The sequence below is a fragment of the Kogia breviceps genome, chromosome 1, assembly GCF_026419965.1.
Source record: "Kogia breviceps isolate mKogBre1 chromosome 1, mKogBre1 haplotype 1, whole genome shotgun sequence".
Lineage (NCBI taxonomy): Eukaryota > Metazoa > Chordata > Mammalia > Artiodactyla > Physeteridae > Kogia > Kogia breviceps.
In genome coordinates this window covers 84,550,055-84,566,783 of record NC_081310.1, presented here as the reverse complement: position 1 = coordinate 84,566,783, position 16,729 = coordinate 84,550,055, and the positions used below count along the sequence as shown (strand labels likewise).

The 16,729-nt window shown below is 49.3% G+C and overlaps 2 protein-coding genes across 3 annotated transcripts in view; one reads left to right on the top strand and one right to left on the bottom strand.

The window, feature by feature from the left end:
- The first annotated feature begins 767 nt into the window (after window positions 1-767).
- Window positions 768-2,271, top strand: S100A12 (S100 calcium binding protein A12). Its single transcript, XM_059065860.2, has 3 exons — window positions 768-826; window positions 1,392-1,549; window positions 2,018-2,271. Exons 2-3 carry the CDS (start codon window positions 1,412-1,414, stop codon window positions 2,156-2,158), a joined length of 279 nt encoding a protein of 92 aa, XP_058921843.2. The 5' UTR covers window positions 768-826; window positions 1,392-1,411; the 3' UTR covers window positions 2,159-2,271.
- A 12,520-nt stretch (window positions 2,272-14,791) lies between these two features.
- The window catches only part of S100A9 (S100 calcium binding protein A9), a 392,565-nt gene continuing 390,627 nt past the window's right edge, over window positions 14,792-16,729 (bottom strand). For both annotated transcript variants that reach the window (XM_067032408.1, XM_059066307.2), the window contains exon 3: window positions 14,792-15,167. In XM_067032408.1, the coding sequence (XP_066888509.1) occupies window positions 14,886-15,167 (282 nt within the window). In that variant the 3' untranslated portion in view covers window positions 14,792-14,885. The remainder of the gene's footprint in view (window positions 15,168-16,729) is intronic.

Below are 16,729 nucleotides of genomic sequence, written 5' to 3'. Positions count from 1 at the left end.
AGTTCTTTAACCTCTCCAAACTCATTTTCTTCATCAGCAAAATGGGGAAACCATTAGCGCTGTTGGAATGAGGCCTGTTTGGAGAATTAGGTGAGGGTTTGTGTAAGGCAGTGTCTGGCATGATGTGAGTGCCCAATACATGGTCACTTTTAAAAACAGTTGGGGAATTCCCTGGTGGTCCAGTGGTTAGGACTAGGTGCTTTCACTGCTGTGGACTGGTTTCAATCCCTGGTCGGGAAACTAAGATCCCGGAAGCTGCACTGCGTGGCCAACAAACAAACACTTAGACTTTAGTTCAGAACATTTTTAGATTTATGGAAAAATTGAGAAAATAATATAGAGAGTTCCAGTATTCCTGCACACGGTCTCCCCTATTATTAACATCTTACAGAGTGTGGTACATTTGTTACAATTAATCAACTGCTCTTGACACGTTATTACCAATAAAGTTCCATACTTCATATTCAGATTTCTTTAGTTTTAAACCAATGTCCTTTTTCTGTTCCCAGATTACATGTCTACTTTGATTGTTTTTATTACCACTATCACTTTTGTTGTATAGACCCTCAGCAAATGCCTCTCCCCAGCTCTTCCCTTTCTGGGTAGGAGCCATGCCTGCAGTGAAACTTATCTTGCGATCTGAGTTGCCTGTTTTGCAGTCAATGCCGCACGTTTGAAGCTTCTCTTGAGCAACAGAGAAACATGCCCCATGGTGAATGAGACGTTTCTTCACTCGAGGTCAGAGGTGACACCTGCCTTATAAAAACCTCCCTGGTTCAGGGTTCCTCACCAGTGCTGCTGCCTCCACACTTCTGTGCATTGAGGGGTAAGTGTCCTTTCCTTGGTTGGGGCTTCAGGGGGCCATTTGGCAGGCAGTTGGAAGCCACAACCCCCGACCTGCTGGACCCGCTCTGGGCTGACTGTACTTTGGGCCCAAGGATGCCAGCTCTTGCTCTGCTAGGAGACCCAGTCTCAGGACTTGGGGATGGCCAAGGTGGGTGGGGTGGCTGGCATCTGTAAGGGCCCTAAAGTACCAACACTTGCGGGGAAGGGAACAGCCTCGCCAACCACAGTACCCTTCCCAGGTGAGCTTGAGTGATCAACACCCTCTGAACTATGGTCCCCAGGAGATGGGGGGACATGGAACACCGCGACAGATAAGGCTGATTCTTTTAGACTTTAGGCGGTATTCTATGTCCTTCTCCCCCCATCCTATCCACAAATGAGAACATTCACTGTGAATCAAACACAGAGCAGAGAGAACGCAGAGCAGACCCAGGAGTAGTCATCCCTTGTCTAAACCTTTGATACGGAAAGAGAGGAGAGAGTGGAAGTGCTGTGGGGTGGGAGAGGAACTGCCCCTTGACAAGACCTCCCTTGTCTCTTTGAAGGTGAATGTGAAGTTGGGGAGATGACGAAGCTGGAAGACCACCTGGAGGGAATCATCAACATCTTCCACCACTACTCCATTCGGGTGGGGCATTATGACACCCTCAAAAAGTGTGAGCTGAGACAGCTGATCACAAAGGAACTTCCAAATGCCCTCAAGGTACGTGATGCCCCTCTCTTGGCAAAGTTGCCCGACCCCCTGCACTGAGGGCAGTGGCAAGGCCTGAAGGATGATGGTGGGACAAGGACTGGGGTGGGTTCGTCCCAGTTTGAGCTTCCAAAGATGTCTCCCCACCCCCCAGCAGCTGTGGGACAGGGACTCTGCCTCCCTCTCTGAATAATTCCCACCATCACCTTAGGCTCTGCTCCTTCCTGTCTCTGTAAAGTGGAGAGAGGCAGGGCAGGGAGGGATTGGATTGCTGAGCTACACAGCATCTTCCAGGTTAAGACTTGATTCTAGGATGTCCCAAGACAGCTGCTTCTCTCTGTCTTCTGTTTTCTCACATTGGATTCTCCCACATAGTTTTGGCTAATGAGTTAGTGTTCCCTGGCCTCCCTAAGATGAGTTCTGAGGGATTAGAGGCCTGGAAAAAGGGGAGCTCACTGTCCCTGCTTTCCCTTCTCCAAGAACACCAAAGACCAACCTTCCATTGACAAACTATTCCAAGAGCTGGATGCTGATAAAGATGCACAGATCACCTTTGAGGAATTCGTAGTCCTGGTGTCCAGGGTGCTGCAGACTGCCCATGTGGCTATCCACAAAGAGTAGAAGCTCTGATGGGCTCTTCCCAGCCATGTCCCCAAGAAGACTTTCCCTTCTCCTCACCGAAGTCTGCCTTGCCTGAAAGAAGCGAGAGTTAATAAAAGTACCCTTGAACAGTTCTTAACAGTGTCTGTGTACTTTTTTCTTTTACAAAACTTGATCCTTCCTCACCCCTGCTGTTCTGACAGTCCCCATTTAGACCTCTGAGAACCCCTGCTCTGTTCATTTGTTCACCAATAATTTATTAAATGTCCTCTATTTGTTCATTTATTCATTTATTTAACAAATATTTACTGAGCACCTATAATAGCCAGAGACCAAAGATGTGAAGTCCCTGTCCTCTTGGGGCTTGTGTTCTATTGGGGAGGGGATAGAAAATGAACCAACAGACAAACCACTAGGTATTAGCATAAAAATATATCATATGATACACTGGTAGGTAATGATAAGGGATATGAAGAAAGCTAAAGCAAGGAAATAAGGGCCAGAGGGAAGGAGAGGGATACTGGTTTAAATATGGTAATTGAGGGATGTGTTTGAGCAGAAATCTAAAAGAAAGAAAGGAGAGCAGCTTGTGGATGTCTGTGGGTCAAGAGTTCCTGCAGAGAGAGGCTGAGGCCCTGAGACAGGCATGTGTCTTACCTGCTCAAAGACCAGCACAGTGGCGGGTGCAGATCTGAGGTGGGGCTGGTGGGAGACCAAAGCCTGCAGGAAACAGGGAGCAGGGATCAGGGAGCAGGGAGCAGGGAGCAGGGGCTTACAGCCTGTGGAGAGGGCCTTGGACTTTGTGCCAAGTGTACTAAGGAGCCACAGGGGATTTTGAGCAAGGGCGTGAGATGATTGATTTCACTTATGTTTCCTGTATGGGCCATGAAACTTGTGGCTGAACTTTGAAAGGGTGTGGGAAGAGAGGCAGGACGAGGGGGAGAGCATGAGCTCTGTCCAGCACAGGATAAGGGGATGTCAAGCCTCTAGAACTGGGAGAATAAATGTCTGTTGTTTAAGCCATCCAGCCTATGGCATTCATTCTTGCAGCCTAAGCAGGCTAGGATACCACAGTTGCAGCAGCCAGGGCACAGGCTTGGGCTCTGGCAGACGCACCAGCGGCTGCTCCCCTGCCCCCTCCTCAGCAGGAGGGACAGGCCAGGAGGGCAGAGTGTATGATGACATTTTTAAAAGGTGAGGTAACTTGCTGGAGCCCAGGTATGACTGATATGAGGAAAAGTGAAAAGAGAAGCTTTATATTGGGGCAGAGGTGGGTTTGTATTTTGGTTTATTTGGTGCAAAGCTGGGTGGAGATGATGCACAGGAAGCTGGGAATCAGGACTGAGGCCAGAAAGTGACAAGTCCTGGCCACAGAAACCCTAGGGCTGGAGGTCTGCTGGACCGGTCAGGAGAGGAAACTATTATGTCATGAGATGTGGATCTGAGGCAAAGCTGAGGCAGGAGGGAAGTGTGGAGCCTGTGGAGACCCTCTTCTGGGGATGGGACAGCAGGAGAGGCTGAAGATGAGAGTGGAGTGGGATTGGCCAAAGATCTTGTAATGGCCCAAGCCTGGAAGGCTTCCATCACTGAATGAGAAAGGGGGACCATTCAGGGAAAGCCCTCACTCGCTGAGTGACCTTGGGAAAAACACTTTGCCTCTCTGGATCTCTGTCCTCATTTTAGAAGAATTCAAAGGAATTTGGTGAATTCATTTGAAGAGTTTAGACTAGGTGAACACTCAGGTGTCATCCAATTTTAATGTTCTGAGATACTCAGATGGGATGGAGAACTTTGAGTAGGATCTAGAAAGATGAGAATGAAGTTATATTTGGGCACTGAAAGGGTAGTGGCCCAAGTATGAAGATTAAAGTTATATTTCTGGATTCAGGTCCTAGTTTTACCACTTACTAATTGTGAGACCTTAAACAAGTTACTTAAAATCTCTAAGCCTCAGTTTCCCCATCAATAAAATGGGAATAACAGCATCACCTTTCCCAGAGTTGAGGTGAGGATTAGATAACCTAGCAACATGTGTAAAGCACTTAGCACAGCGTCTGATGCTGAGTAAGCACTCACTAGGTATTAGCATTAATAGTAAAATACTAATTTATATAGGAGGTTTTAGTTAAAGCTGGTCAGCTATCTTCTCTCTGCTGCAGCCACAACAGGTAAAGGTGATTTTAAACCAAAGCACAGATTTAGGTTACATTTTAGGGGTAACTTGGATAAAGTTGACCAGAATTAGACAAGTAACTAAGGGCAGTTAGGTGCTGTCTTTCTCTAAAGGCCTTTAAATGAAAGGCCAGAGCAACAAGCAGTGCCCTTGCTTAATGCATTCATGTGTATCTGTGACCACTCTGATGTATATGGTAGTGTTAGCATCTGGTAAAAACCAGCAACCAACCAACTAACCAACCAACCAACCAACCAGCAACCAACCAATCAACCAACCAACCAGCAACCAACCAGCTAGCCAACCAACCAACCAGCCATCCAGCCTCCCACTTAACCAACCAGCCAGCCAGCCAACCATCCATCCATCCAGCCATTCAACTAACCAACCAACCAGCCAGCCAGCCAGCCAGCCAACCACCCAACCACCCAACCACCCAACCAACCAATAAGAACAAAAGTGAGCACATTTGCTATTGTGAAAACAATCACAGCCATGATTTTGTTTCAAAATAGCCAACTGAACCACAAATTGAACTTCAATCATATTTAGAAAAATGTTAAGGGTCCCCAAACGTGGTCAAAATCCATCAGTCGGAGAGGCACCCAAGGCTGATGAAAAGAGCCTTCAACCTGGAATAAAATGTACTAGGTTAGCCTCCTGGCTCAACTGCTTATTGGCTCTGTGAGTTTGAGCAAATGACCTTGCTTCTCTGAGCTGGTGTCTCATCTTTAAAGTGCGATGTTTGGACCAGGTGATCTCTGGTCCCTTTGTCGAAATGCAGAGCCTGGTCCCCGGACGATGGCAGGTATCACGAAACAAGCAAACAGACATGAGGACAGTTAGAACCACAGGACCACAGAGACTGGACATGTCCTCTCCAGCATCTCGTCATTGACCTCCTGTCCACCACCATGAGCCCTAGTCTCCAGCCATTCCAGAACGTTCTCCAGTTTCCCCATGGACTGTCAGACTCCTTGGATTTTGCACCTGCTGTCCTACTGTTCTTTGTCTGAAGTGCCCTCTTTTCCCTTCATTCACAAACATTTAAAAAATGTCTGATACTCTGTTATAGTTACCAGGCTACTGGGCCTTTCTTTGGCTCTGGAACTCCTGGTTACCCACCAAGGCCCAATCCAAATGGCACATCCTCCAGGGAGCTCTCCTGCTCACAGCCCCTCCCATATTTCCACCTCTTATCCAGAGTGGCTTTCAACTTGGGGACTCTAGGACTTACCTTCCTGTCCTGCCAACAGGTTGCTTTGGGGATGATGAGTCTGACAGAGCCCTCTGGGCAAGAGAGTTAGTATGTGATAAGGGACACCAAGCGTACTCTCTCAGGTGCTCTTTGTGCACCCATGCCCTTCAGGAGGACGTCGCAGGCTGGTAGGCTGTTGCACATTGCGAGTCAAGCCAACTTGCATATTGGGGCTTTGGAAGACAGGAGAAGGATCTGGATTCAATGGGATGGCTACAGGGACCCCCTGGTGCAAGAATGGCTAGGACTCTTCATTTAACTTGGTCAATATAAAAGTCTTCAAAGTTAAAAGGAAGCAAAGCAGGCTGTGAAGGGCAAGACCCTGACTTCCTATGCTTCCCTGACTTCTCTCATTACCTAACCCAGCTCCAGGCAAGCAGAACCCTCACCCTTTCAGCATTAGCCTGAAGAATGTTTCCTTAATCCTCCCTCCCCTGCAGGCAGGCCTACACTTGCCCAAGAAGACAGAAGAAAAGCACCTCCTCTGTGCTCCCAGGGCGTCTGGTGCTTATCACCTTTGCTTTTCTTTTGGCCACAACGTAATATTGAAAATAGCTATTTAGGTGTCTGTTGCTCCCATTAGGTTGAAGGCTCCTTGAGGGCAGGGGACCTAACAGAGTGTTTGACACAAAGACTGGGCTCAATAAGTCCCTGCAACAGACTGCAACGTGGTCCCCAACCCCTCATCCACACAACAGCCAGCATGATGTCCAAACATAATTCATGTGTCACTACCTGACGAAGACCCTCCAGACTTTCTCCAGTGCTTTTTGTCACCCAGGTCTCATTTCCATTGTCACCTCCCCAGGGAAGCCCTGTCTGGTTCCCCAGCTCAGCTAGTAGTTGTTCTAGCAAGTCTTCCTCTTGCAGTGGAGCTCATACCCACCTGGAATGATCTATTCTTTCTTCCTCCATTTGTTTCTTGCCTGAGACTCCCTAAGCGTAAGCTCCAGCCTAACAGGGACCTGCTGTGTTTTATGGGCTTGTGACAGTGTCCTGCCTACAGGGGTCCCTTAATGAATGAATAACTGATGAATGTTGGTTTAGTAGAATTGAGTTACTGTTTGCTAACTGAAGGGACCAACAGCTAAAAAGTGAGTGCTTGTGATGGAGGGTGGGGGGAACTGGCAGCAAATATGCCCCAATCACAGAGGGCTTTGAAGACCTTGCTGTGGAGAGGACACGCCCCTGCTTCTCTTTTCCAGGCCCAGTACTCTCAAGCCCTTTAACTGTTTCCCTTTGTGATTTTCTCCTTCCATTGTTAATGGGCATCTTGAAAGCTGAGCAACTTTTGTTTTGGAGGCATCATCCCTGGTGAGATGTGACACTGAGTTACATCTCAAAGGCATTCCCCTCCCTGGCAGCACCCAAGCACCTTGGGACTGCACCTCAGCCCTGAGACCAGGAGAGCAGAAAGCAGAAAGTGAGGGAGAGACTCAAGGAGAGAATGGGGGAAGGGAAGATAGAGAAAGAGGGACAAACCAAGAGGGAAAGAGAGAAGAGAGGAGGGGGATGGACAGAAATGAGCTGTGTTGCCCCATGCCCCAAGCTGGAATCCTGCCACCTTGATGCAGCCATCCGGGGATCACCCTCCTCTTCACCCCTCGCCTCAGGTCTTGGCAACAGTCCCCCTCTCACTGTACAATCTCACCATACATGTGACAATTCTGGGTACATGGGCAAAAGTGGGAGAGTTCGCAGAGAAAAGGGAAACCCTGGGATGCTCACAGGAGGGCAGCCATCCCCTGGTATCCACTTTCCCTGTCTTGTGTGTGCAGTGGGGACCTCTGAGGACAGGGGTTGGGGGTCCAGTTTGGCCAGGAGGATGACCTGAGTCTTGGGGTAGAGGAATTGTTTCAGGCCTGAGTCCCAAGAGGCAACAGGACTTGAGAAACTAATTGTTTCAGTTCTGTTGTCACTTTGGTAATTGGAGTGTCAAAACCTATGACACAGGGCTTTCTAAAACATGTTTTCAGCAATTGCTGGGAGTGGGCAGCGTGTTGAGGTTGGATTCTGGAGTTTACTTCACAGAAGGGCTTGTGTCAGGCTTGTGTAAGATTGCCTCAGCCGGCTGGTGAAAGCTGAGGCATTTCTTTCTGGCAAGGTCTTGGGAAACAGCACACAATTATCTTCTTCCTCTAGGGGTTGTGGGACATGCCTGCCTTGCTGACTTGGGGCCTGGGTAGTTTGAGACCCTGGCTGAAGGCATCATCTTCTCTGAGAAGCACCACCTTGGGCTCTCCTAGCCTCACCTTGACTATCACAGCAACCTCCTAACCTGTCTCATTCCCACCTCAAATCATCCCACACACCACAGACAGACTTTTCTAAAATACAAGTATGATTATATCATTTCCCTGCCCAAACCTCCACTGCTTCTACCCTCTGTTCTCCGGCTGAAATTGTGACTCTGTGGCCTAGTGTGTGTCCCCCTCTCCTCTGCATCTCCCACCTCCCCCTCTTCCATCCCCAGGGCTCCTCAGGGTTGCTCAAACCCCACATCTGACCACGTCCAGGCCTTTGCACACGTGCTCTCCTCCTTCTGAAGCATCTGCACGTTTATCCCGGGATGCCTGTGGCCACCAGAATTAACTCAACCCTCCAGGGAGACTGCCGAGCTGAAGGACAGCCCTCCTATCTCTCAAGCCCCACAGAACTTTATCCCTTTCTGGCCTTTTTTTTTTTTTTTTTTTTTGCGGTACGCGGGCCTCTCACTGCTGTGGCCTCTTCCGTTGCGGAGCACAGGCTCCGGACGCGCAGGCTCAGCGGCCATGGCTCACGGGCCCAGCTGCTCCGCAGCATGTGGGATCTTCCCGGACCGGGGCACGAACCCGTGTCCCCTGCATCGGCAGGCGGACTCTCAACCACTGCGCCACCAGGGAAGCCCTCATTTTTTAATGTCTTTTTTTTTTTTTATTTTTTTTTTTATGCGGGCCTCTCACTGCCGTGGCCTCTCCCATCGCGGAGCACAGGCTCCGGACACGCAGGCTCGGCGGCCATGGCTCACGGGCCCAGCCGCTCCACGGCATATGGGATGCTCCCGGACCGGGGCACGAACCCGCGTCCCCTCCTTCATCAGCAGGAGGACTCTCAACCACTGCGCCACCAGGGAAGCCCCAGCCCTCATTTTTTATATCGGAATCATTTGAGGAGCTGTCTTGACTGCCCTGCAGTCCTGGGAGTTCTTTAATGACAGAATGAAGCCATATTTATCGTGGGGGCCCTTCAGAGCATTATACAGAGCCCAACATACAGCAAGTCTGCAGTTAATGTCTGATGAGTGAATGAGAAGACAAATGAGTGGATGCTATAAGAATTCATCTCTGTGCCCAGTTCTGGAAGCATTTCACACCACCCAGGCTCAGAACATGTTCTGAGCATTGTTAAGCCTCTGGGCAGCACCCGGCAGCTGCCACTGTACTTCCTCACCACCCTCAGAAAGGTATGCAGGAGTTCAGGTTCCACTGCCAAGGAGGACAACTTCCTCTTATAGGAACTGAGGGACAGGTATCTGATAACAGGCTTTCTCTGTTCTTTAATCACTGTTATGCTGGGGAAACCCCAAAGCTTTTGTTTCTTGAAAGGACTCATTAATCATAGAGGTAATCAGCAATAATCAGCAATTTTCACTTGGAGTGGGAATCTTAACCTTCACCCTGACACTCTTATTCTTTACCTGAGGGAAGAATCCAGCTCTTCTCTACTCAATAGAACCAGTCTTTTTGGGGGTGGAGGGGACTAATGGGATGGAAGGGCTAAGTCACCTCAATCAGCTCCTTTAAGAAAATCCTACAGGGCCCTGTGAAAGTGGATTGCTGTAGACCTTCCCGCGGGGCCTAGAACAGTCTCCTCCTCTCAGACCAAGCTAGCAGACAGATAGGCAAAAGTGGCAACCCTTGGGAATCAATGAAGCTCTGTCCCCTGCCGTCCTGATGCCCAGCGGCTCCACCATCTCCTGGCCTGCAGATTGCCAGACCAAGGGTGCACCCTTCATGCCCAAAGCAGTCCCCACCTTACCCTCTCCTCATGCAAGCTCCAGCTTCACCCTCCAGCTCCACAGGGTCCTAGGACCACCCTACCTTCCCTTGCCCATTTGAAATGCTCACTGAGAGCTTTTTCCATGTTGGTACCTGGGGACATGGGACAAATAAGCCGTTGTCCCTGCCTCCAGGGCCACTGCCAGACTTGCAGATAAGGGGTTACAGTTCCCTATTGCAAGTGCAAAGGTAGATGTACCGGAGAGTTCTACGGGCCTGTAGGAGGAAGCTCCCATGGGCTTGAGGAAGGTGGGTGGTCAGGGGAATCTTCATGGAGGTGGTGACATAGGTTCTAGGCCTTCATGGGCCCTAAGGGACTCACTAGAGATCTCAGGGTAGGGAGAGCATTCCTGGTACAACTGTGTAGAGGCTGGAGAAAGCCTGGATGTGATTTTGAAGGAGTGGATGGGTAGCTGCATGCGTGGAGGAGGTTAGATTTATTCTGCATCCCCAGTGGTGTGGGAGGAAACCAGGGTTAATGCTTGGCAGGCATGAGCAGACAGACTTTGGCTCCGTGTAGTGAAGGACTTTCTAAGTGTCAGAACCAAAGGAGGATGCTCCCTTACCTGGAGGAGTTCAGGCAGAGCCGGGCCAACCGCTTGGCAGTGTTGCTGGGGAGAATCACTCAAACATAGGGGTGAGGCAGGTTGGGTTAAACAAATAATGTTCAAACTTTTTTCAAGACAAATCTCTCTATCCAAATGGAAGCTTCTAGTGTGCAGCAGATGAAGACAGAACTGGTAAGACTGAATAAAGCTGGGGAGGGGGCTCCAGAGTCTCATCCCCTTGCTGCCCTTACCTTCCAGTTTGAGATGCCATGATGATATTCAGAACCTTCTGGATTTTTAAAAATACATTTTTATTGGAGTATAATTGCTTCACAATACCATGTTAGTTTCTGTTGCACAATAAAGTGAATCAGCCATATGCATACACATGTCCCCATATCCCCTCCCTCTTGAGCCTCCCTCCCATCCTCCCTATGCAACCCCTCCAGGTCAATGCAAAGCACTGAGCTGATCTCCCTGTGCTATGCTGCTGCTTTCCACCAGCCAACTATTTGACATTCGGTAGTGTATATACATCGATGCTACTCACTTCCCCCCAGCTTCGCCCTCCCTCTCCATGTCCTCAAGTCCATTCTCTATGTCTACCTCTTTATTCCTGCCCTACAACTAGGTTCATCAGTAACATTTTTTTTTTAGATTCCATATATATGTGTTAGCATACAGTATTTGTTTTTCTCTTTCTGACTTACTTCACTATGTATGACAGACTCTAGGTCCATCCACCTCACTACAAATAACTCAATTTCATTTCTTTTTATGGCTGAGTATATTCCATTGTATATATGTGCCACATCTTCTTTATCTATTCATCTGTAGATGGACATTTAGGTTGCTTCCATGTCCTGGCTGTTGTAAATAGAGCTGCGATGAACATTGTGGTGCATGTCTCTTTTTGAATTATGGTTTTCTCAGGGTATATGCCCAGTAGTGGGATTGCTGGGTCATATGGTAGTTCTATTTGTAGTTTTTTAAGGACCCTCCATACTGTTTACCATAGTTAGAGCCTTGTGGTTTGTTTTTTTTTTTCTCCAGTGATTGAGACATTTTACTGAAGCTTTGGCAACTGGTTGTGGGGACATTTTGCTGGTTTTAATCCCACCTAGTCTCTCTCCTTTCTCTACACCTCCCCCCAAGAAGGGAGCACGGAGCATGTGGGGAATTAAATTAAATTAATTAATTAATTAATTTAAAAAACATCTTTATTGGAGTATAATTGCTTTACAATGGTGTGTTAGTTTCTGCTTTACAACAAAGTGAATCAGTTATACATACACATATGTTCCCATATCTCTTCCCTCTTGTGTCTCCCTCCCTTCCACCCTCCCTATCCCACCCCTCTAGGGGGTCACAAAGCACCGAGCTGATCTCCTTGTGCCATGCGGCTGCTTCTCACTAGCTATCCACCCTACATTTGGTAGTGTATATACGTCCATGCCACTCTCTCACTTCGTCATAGTTTACCCTTCCCCCTCCCCATATCCTCAAGTCCATTCTCTAGTAGGTCTGTGTCTTTATTCCTGTCCTACCCTTAGGCTCTTCATGACATTTTTTCCCTTAGATTCCATATATATGTGTTAGCATACAGTATTTGTTTTTCTCCTTCTGACTTACTTCACTCTGTATGACAGACTCCAGGTCCATCCCCCTCACTACAAATAACTCAATTTCATTTCTTTTTATGGCTGAGTAATATTCCATTGTATATATGTGTCACATCTTCTTTATCCATTCATCTGTTGATGGACACTTAGGTTGCTTCCATGTCCTGGCTATTGTAAATAGAGCTGCAATGAACATTGTGGTACATGACACTTTTTGAATTATGGTTTTCTCAGGGTATATGCCCTGTAGTGAGATTGCTGGGTCGTATGGTAGTTCTATTTGTAGTTTTTTAAGGAACCTCCATACTTTTCTCCATAGCGGCTGTATCAATTTACATTCCCACCAGCAGTGCAAGAGGGTTCCCTTTTCTCCACACCCTCTCCAGCATTTATTGTTTGTAGACTTTTTGATGATGGCCATTCTGACCGGTGTGAGAAGATATCTCATTGTAGTTTTGATTTTCATTTCTCTAATGATTAATGATGTTGAGCATCCTTTCATATGTTTGTTGGCAATCTGTATATCTTCTTTGGAGAAATGTCTATTTAGGTCTTCTGCCCATTTTTGAATTGGGTTCTTTGTTTTTTTTGTTATTGAGCTGCTTGAGTTGCTTATAAATATTGGATATTAATCCTTTGTCAGTTGCTTCATTTGCAAATATTTTCTCCCATTCTGAGGGTTGTCTTTTGGTCTTGTTTATGGTATCCTTTGCTGTGCAAAAGCTTTTAAGTTTCATTAGGTCTCATTTGTTTATTTTTGTTTTTATTTCCATTTCTCTAGGAGGTGGGTCAAAAAGGATCTTGCTGTGATTTATGTCATAGAGTGTTCTGCCTATGTTTTCCTCTAAGAGTTTGATAGTGTCTGGCCTTACATTTAGGTCTTTAATCCATTTTGAGTTTATTTTTGTGTATGGTGTTAGAGAGTGTTCTGATTTCATACTTTTACATGTAGCTGTCCAGTTTTCCCAGCACCACTTATTGAAGAGGCTGTCTTTTCTCCAGTGTATATTCTTGCCTCCTTTATCAAAGATAAGGTGACCATATGTGTGTGGGTTTATCTCTGGGCTTTCTATCCTGTTCCATTGATCTATATTTTTGTTTTTGTGCCAGTACCATACTGTCTTGATTACTGTAGCTTTCATGTGGGGAATTTTAGAACATCTATCCAGTCAGTATTTGTTGAGAACCTACTGTGTATCAGCCACCTCTCTAGGTGCTCAGAAAAAAGCAGAGAATAAGACAGATGCCATGGACTTGACCTCATGGAGTTCACAGTCTAGTGAGGAAGCAGAGTCATAGACATATTTATGGCACATTGTGATAAGCACTGGTGGGCAGAGGGGCGGTGGTAGCCTACCCTACCTGAGGTATCTAGTTCTGGCCAGGCCACTGGTAGAGCCCAGGCTTCCCAACTGCCGGGCCAGCTCTATTTCTCCTGCACCAAGCTGCACAGCAGGGATGTGAGGGTGGGTTAGCAGGGCTGTCTGGAGATGAGTCTCCCCACCTATGGGATCCCCCAGGGACTGGGGGCTTCTGAACCCTTCTCCCCAAGCTCACAGCCTGGAGTGGTTCCTGGAAGCACCCTCATACCCTCAAGTGGGAGCCTGGAAATCCCTGTCACCACAGCAAAGGCTCTTAGAGCAGGGCCTAAACGGTCCACAGCAGGCCGGCCGGGGGCCAGGCTACAGCCAAGTGGCATGGGGGGAGCTGGAGTCTGACCGCCACTCCTGACTTCATGCTCAGCACTGGGGAAGGAGCTGTGAGATCTAGGCTACAGAGAAGATGAATTCAAGGCTCTCTGCAATATCTTCACCAATCACCACTGTGTGACCTTGAACTGGTCCCTTCTCGACTCTATGCCTCTCTTTCTTCACTGGTAAGCGGGGGGATGGATGCTGTTTGTCTTTTCCCAGCACCCCCAATCCTAATCCTATCAGAGCTTTCTCTCTGCTGAAAGCACAGGGCAGAGCAGACGACCCTGATTTGGGCTCTGGAGTTTGGAAGGCCTACCTCAGCCCAGTAATGACCCAGTAGGGGGACTTCACGGTGTTGCTCTAAGGCCAGGAGTCCCTTGGATGTCTCTGAAGTGAGTGGTCTGGAGGCTGCCGAGGTGAACAGCAGCTTCAGGGAAGCTGGGAGCCAGGCCGGCCGCGAGTTTGCAGAGGAGCCAGGGTTTCTGCTGGCCTGAGGCCTCATCCACCCACTGGGGCCTGGAGGAGCCCTGGCCAGCTCAGGGAGGTCAGCTTGCCCTTGAGGCTTATGATCAGAATCCTCAGGCCTGAGAGGCTCTCTGGACCCAGTGTCCAACCTCCGCACCTCAGTGGTTAGGCTCTGTAGCTGCAGAGCCAGGGGTGGATCTTCTTTCTTCCAATGGGCAGGCAGGTACCCTTCTCACACTCCTGTCCACCTGGGGCCAGACCCCTGCTTCCCATCTGTGTGCTCATCTACCTCCATATCCATGGAGTATCCTACGTCTGCTGAGAGACACCCAATGCCCCTGTGGATTCAGAACTCCATTTGTGGTAACACACCCCATCTGTCCTTGACTTCTGACCTGTGTGTTCTGTCCCGACCTGTGGTGTTCTGTCCTGACCTGTGGTGTTCCTCCACAGACACGTTCTGTCTAGAGGACTAAGGTTCTGGTAGGAGAGAGATGGCCGTGTGGAGAGGGGGTAGGGGCAGGATTGGGGATGGCTGGAAGGTTGAGGGGAAGGGAAACTCCCCTTTTGCTTTTTATGGTGACAAGGACCACTTTGACCATGTGGACAGGGAGGTCTTGAGCTGTTGCAGGGTGACGGGGACCTGAGCAGGGGGGCCTTGAGTCAGAGGTGAGGAGATGGTCAGGGAGGTGAACCCAAAGGGCCCAGAAGAGACCCACATTTTTGCTGCTTCTTGTTTTGTTCTTATTGAATGCAGACATTAAGGCCCAGTTAAGTCACAGGACTGTCAAATCCCCAGACCTCCAGGAAGGTCAGGTTGGGAAGGGGGTGGGGAAAGAAGCACATAGAACACTGGCTTGGAGGAAGACTTTATTTCACCCCCATCTCCCTGCCCTGCAGCTAAGGCAGCCCCATAGCCCTAGGTGGGCAGGGGCCGGTGGCCTGACCTGATTAGTGGCTGTGGCCATGATTGCCATGGCTGTGGCCGTGGCCTCCATGGTCGTGGCTTTGGTCACCCTTGCTGGATGATGGGCCTGAACAACCCTTCCCGAAGCCTGGCCCGTGACTGTGGCCTACTACTCCTGGGTCCGCCGTCCTGTGCATCTCCTCGTGGGAGGCTTCCGTCAGCTTGCCCACCAGCACGGAGAACTCCTGGAAGTCCAGCTGCCCGTCTACATCTGTGTCCAGGTCCTCCATGATGTCGTTTATGGCTTTGTCATCCTTCTTTTCATTCTGCCGGTGGGAGAGACAGGGCAGTCAGGGCTGGGGGGCCAGGGCTGGGGGCGGGGAACACAGCAAGTGACCCGATGGCAAAGGCAGAGCGACGCCAGGCTCCTGGGCCTCAGCTTGAGCATCTGCTGGACACTCTCTGATTCCTGGCCACCACGATTCTCTTCAGTTTACAGGAGAGGAACTGAGGTCGAGTGACTTGCCCGAGGTCACACAGTTCATAAGTACAGAGATGTCTCCTCATCTGGTCCTTATAACAATGATAGGGAGACTTGAGGACACAGTCGTACAAACGGTAATTAGCTTGTGCAGATTGACAAGGCTTGGGAGCACAAGGGTGGACAGGCACATTCTGATCTGACTCGGAGCCCGGTCTTGTCCGTTCCCTCCACTCTTCTCCATGTCACGCCCTCCTCTTCTCGCCTCCCCCCTCCCTCTCCAGGTTACTACTTAGTGACACTCATTTCAGCCTGCATGGCAGGGAAGCACCCGAGGGAAACGAGATGGGGACAGAGAGCAGTGTGGTGTGATAAGTGTGCAAGGGGGGCATGAGGGGAGGTGAAGGATCCAGGCCCCACTGGGTTCCAGCCCCGCCTCCCACTGGCTGGGGCACCCCCGCTGAGTCTCCTCCTGGGAACCTGCAGGTGCCCAGCTCATCTCCCACGCCCTTCCCACTCTGCAACGCTTCAACGTGATCTGCTTTTTGGCACCTTCGCCATCATCCTGGCAGAGCCCTTGCCCCTGAGCAGCCCGTAGGTGGGGGCCCAGCTTCCCATCCTGGCCTATCTGCTCTGGATGTGGGGCGTGGTGGATGGGGTGGGATAGGGGTCTCACAAAGAAAAACATTGCCCACACGACCTCTTGGCTGTATCCTCTCTTGTCTACCCTGACCGAGCGTCCTGCTTGCTGAGGTCTGCACCTTCAGGGAGCTGTCAGCAAACCCAGTACCTCCGACCGCTGTGATTCTCCACCTTTCCAAGGTGGGGAGGGCCTCCAGGCAGGGCTGGCCACCTATCCCGGAACATCTTGCTCCAGGAATGGAACTGAGACCTGGATCTAGATGTCCCACCCTTCTTAGTCCAGTCCTCTGTGTCCCCAAAGTCAACAAATTTGTAAAGAAAACAAAAAGATCCTGTGGAACGCATCCTCCTTTTCTTAGAGCTGCCTAATCATTTTCAGATCAGGGAAATAAACTAACATGTTACTGAGTGCTTTGTACACATTGGTGCTGGGCTGGGTCCTTTCCCACATGCTGTTCATTTGTTTTTTACCAGATAGCCTTTGGATTAGAAAAGCCCTCTGGGGTCTTCCACTCCAAGTCCATCGGAGGCTTACAATCTCATTGGCTTCCTGCCAAGGGTAGTCCTCACTTGCTTCCTCCCACCAAAATTCAGGTCTCGGCTCAAAGGTCACCTTCTTAGAGGGGCCCTTCATGTCCATTTAACTAGTCACCTCTCCCCGCACCCAGCCCACGTCACCCACAGTGCTCTGTTTTTCTTTCAGGTACTTATTGGCTGTGGATCTATCTGTGTTCTTGATGGGTCAACACGTTTGTTGCGTGTCTC

Coding starts and splice junctions, on each gene's coding strand:
- S100A12 (XM_059065860.2), top strand. CDS start 1,412: ATGACGAAGCTGGAAGACCACCTGGAGGGAATCATCAACATCTTCCAC. Junction 1,550..2,017: donor AACTTCCAAATGCCCTCAAG/GTACGTGATGCC, acceptor CCCTTCTCCAAG/AACACCAAAGACCAACCTTC.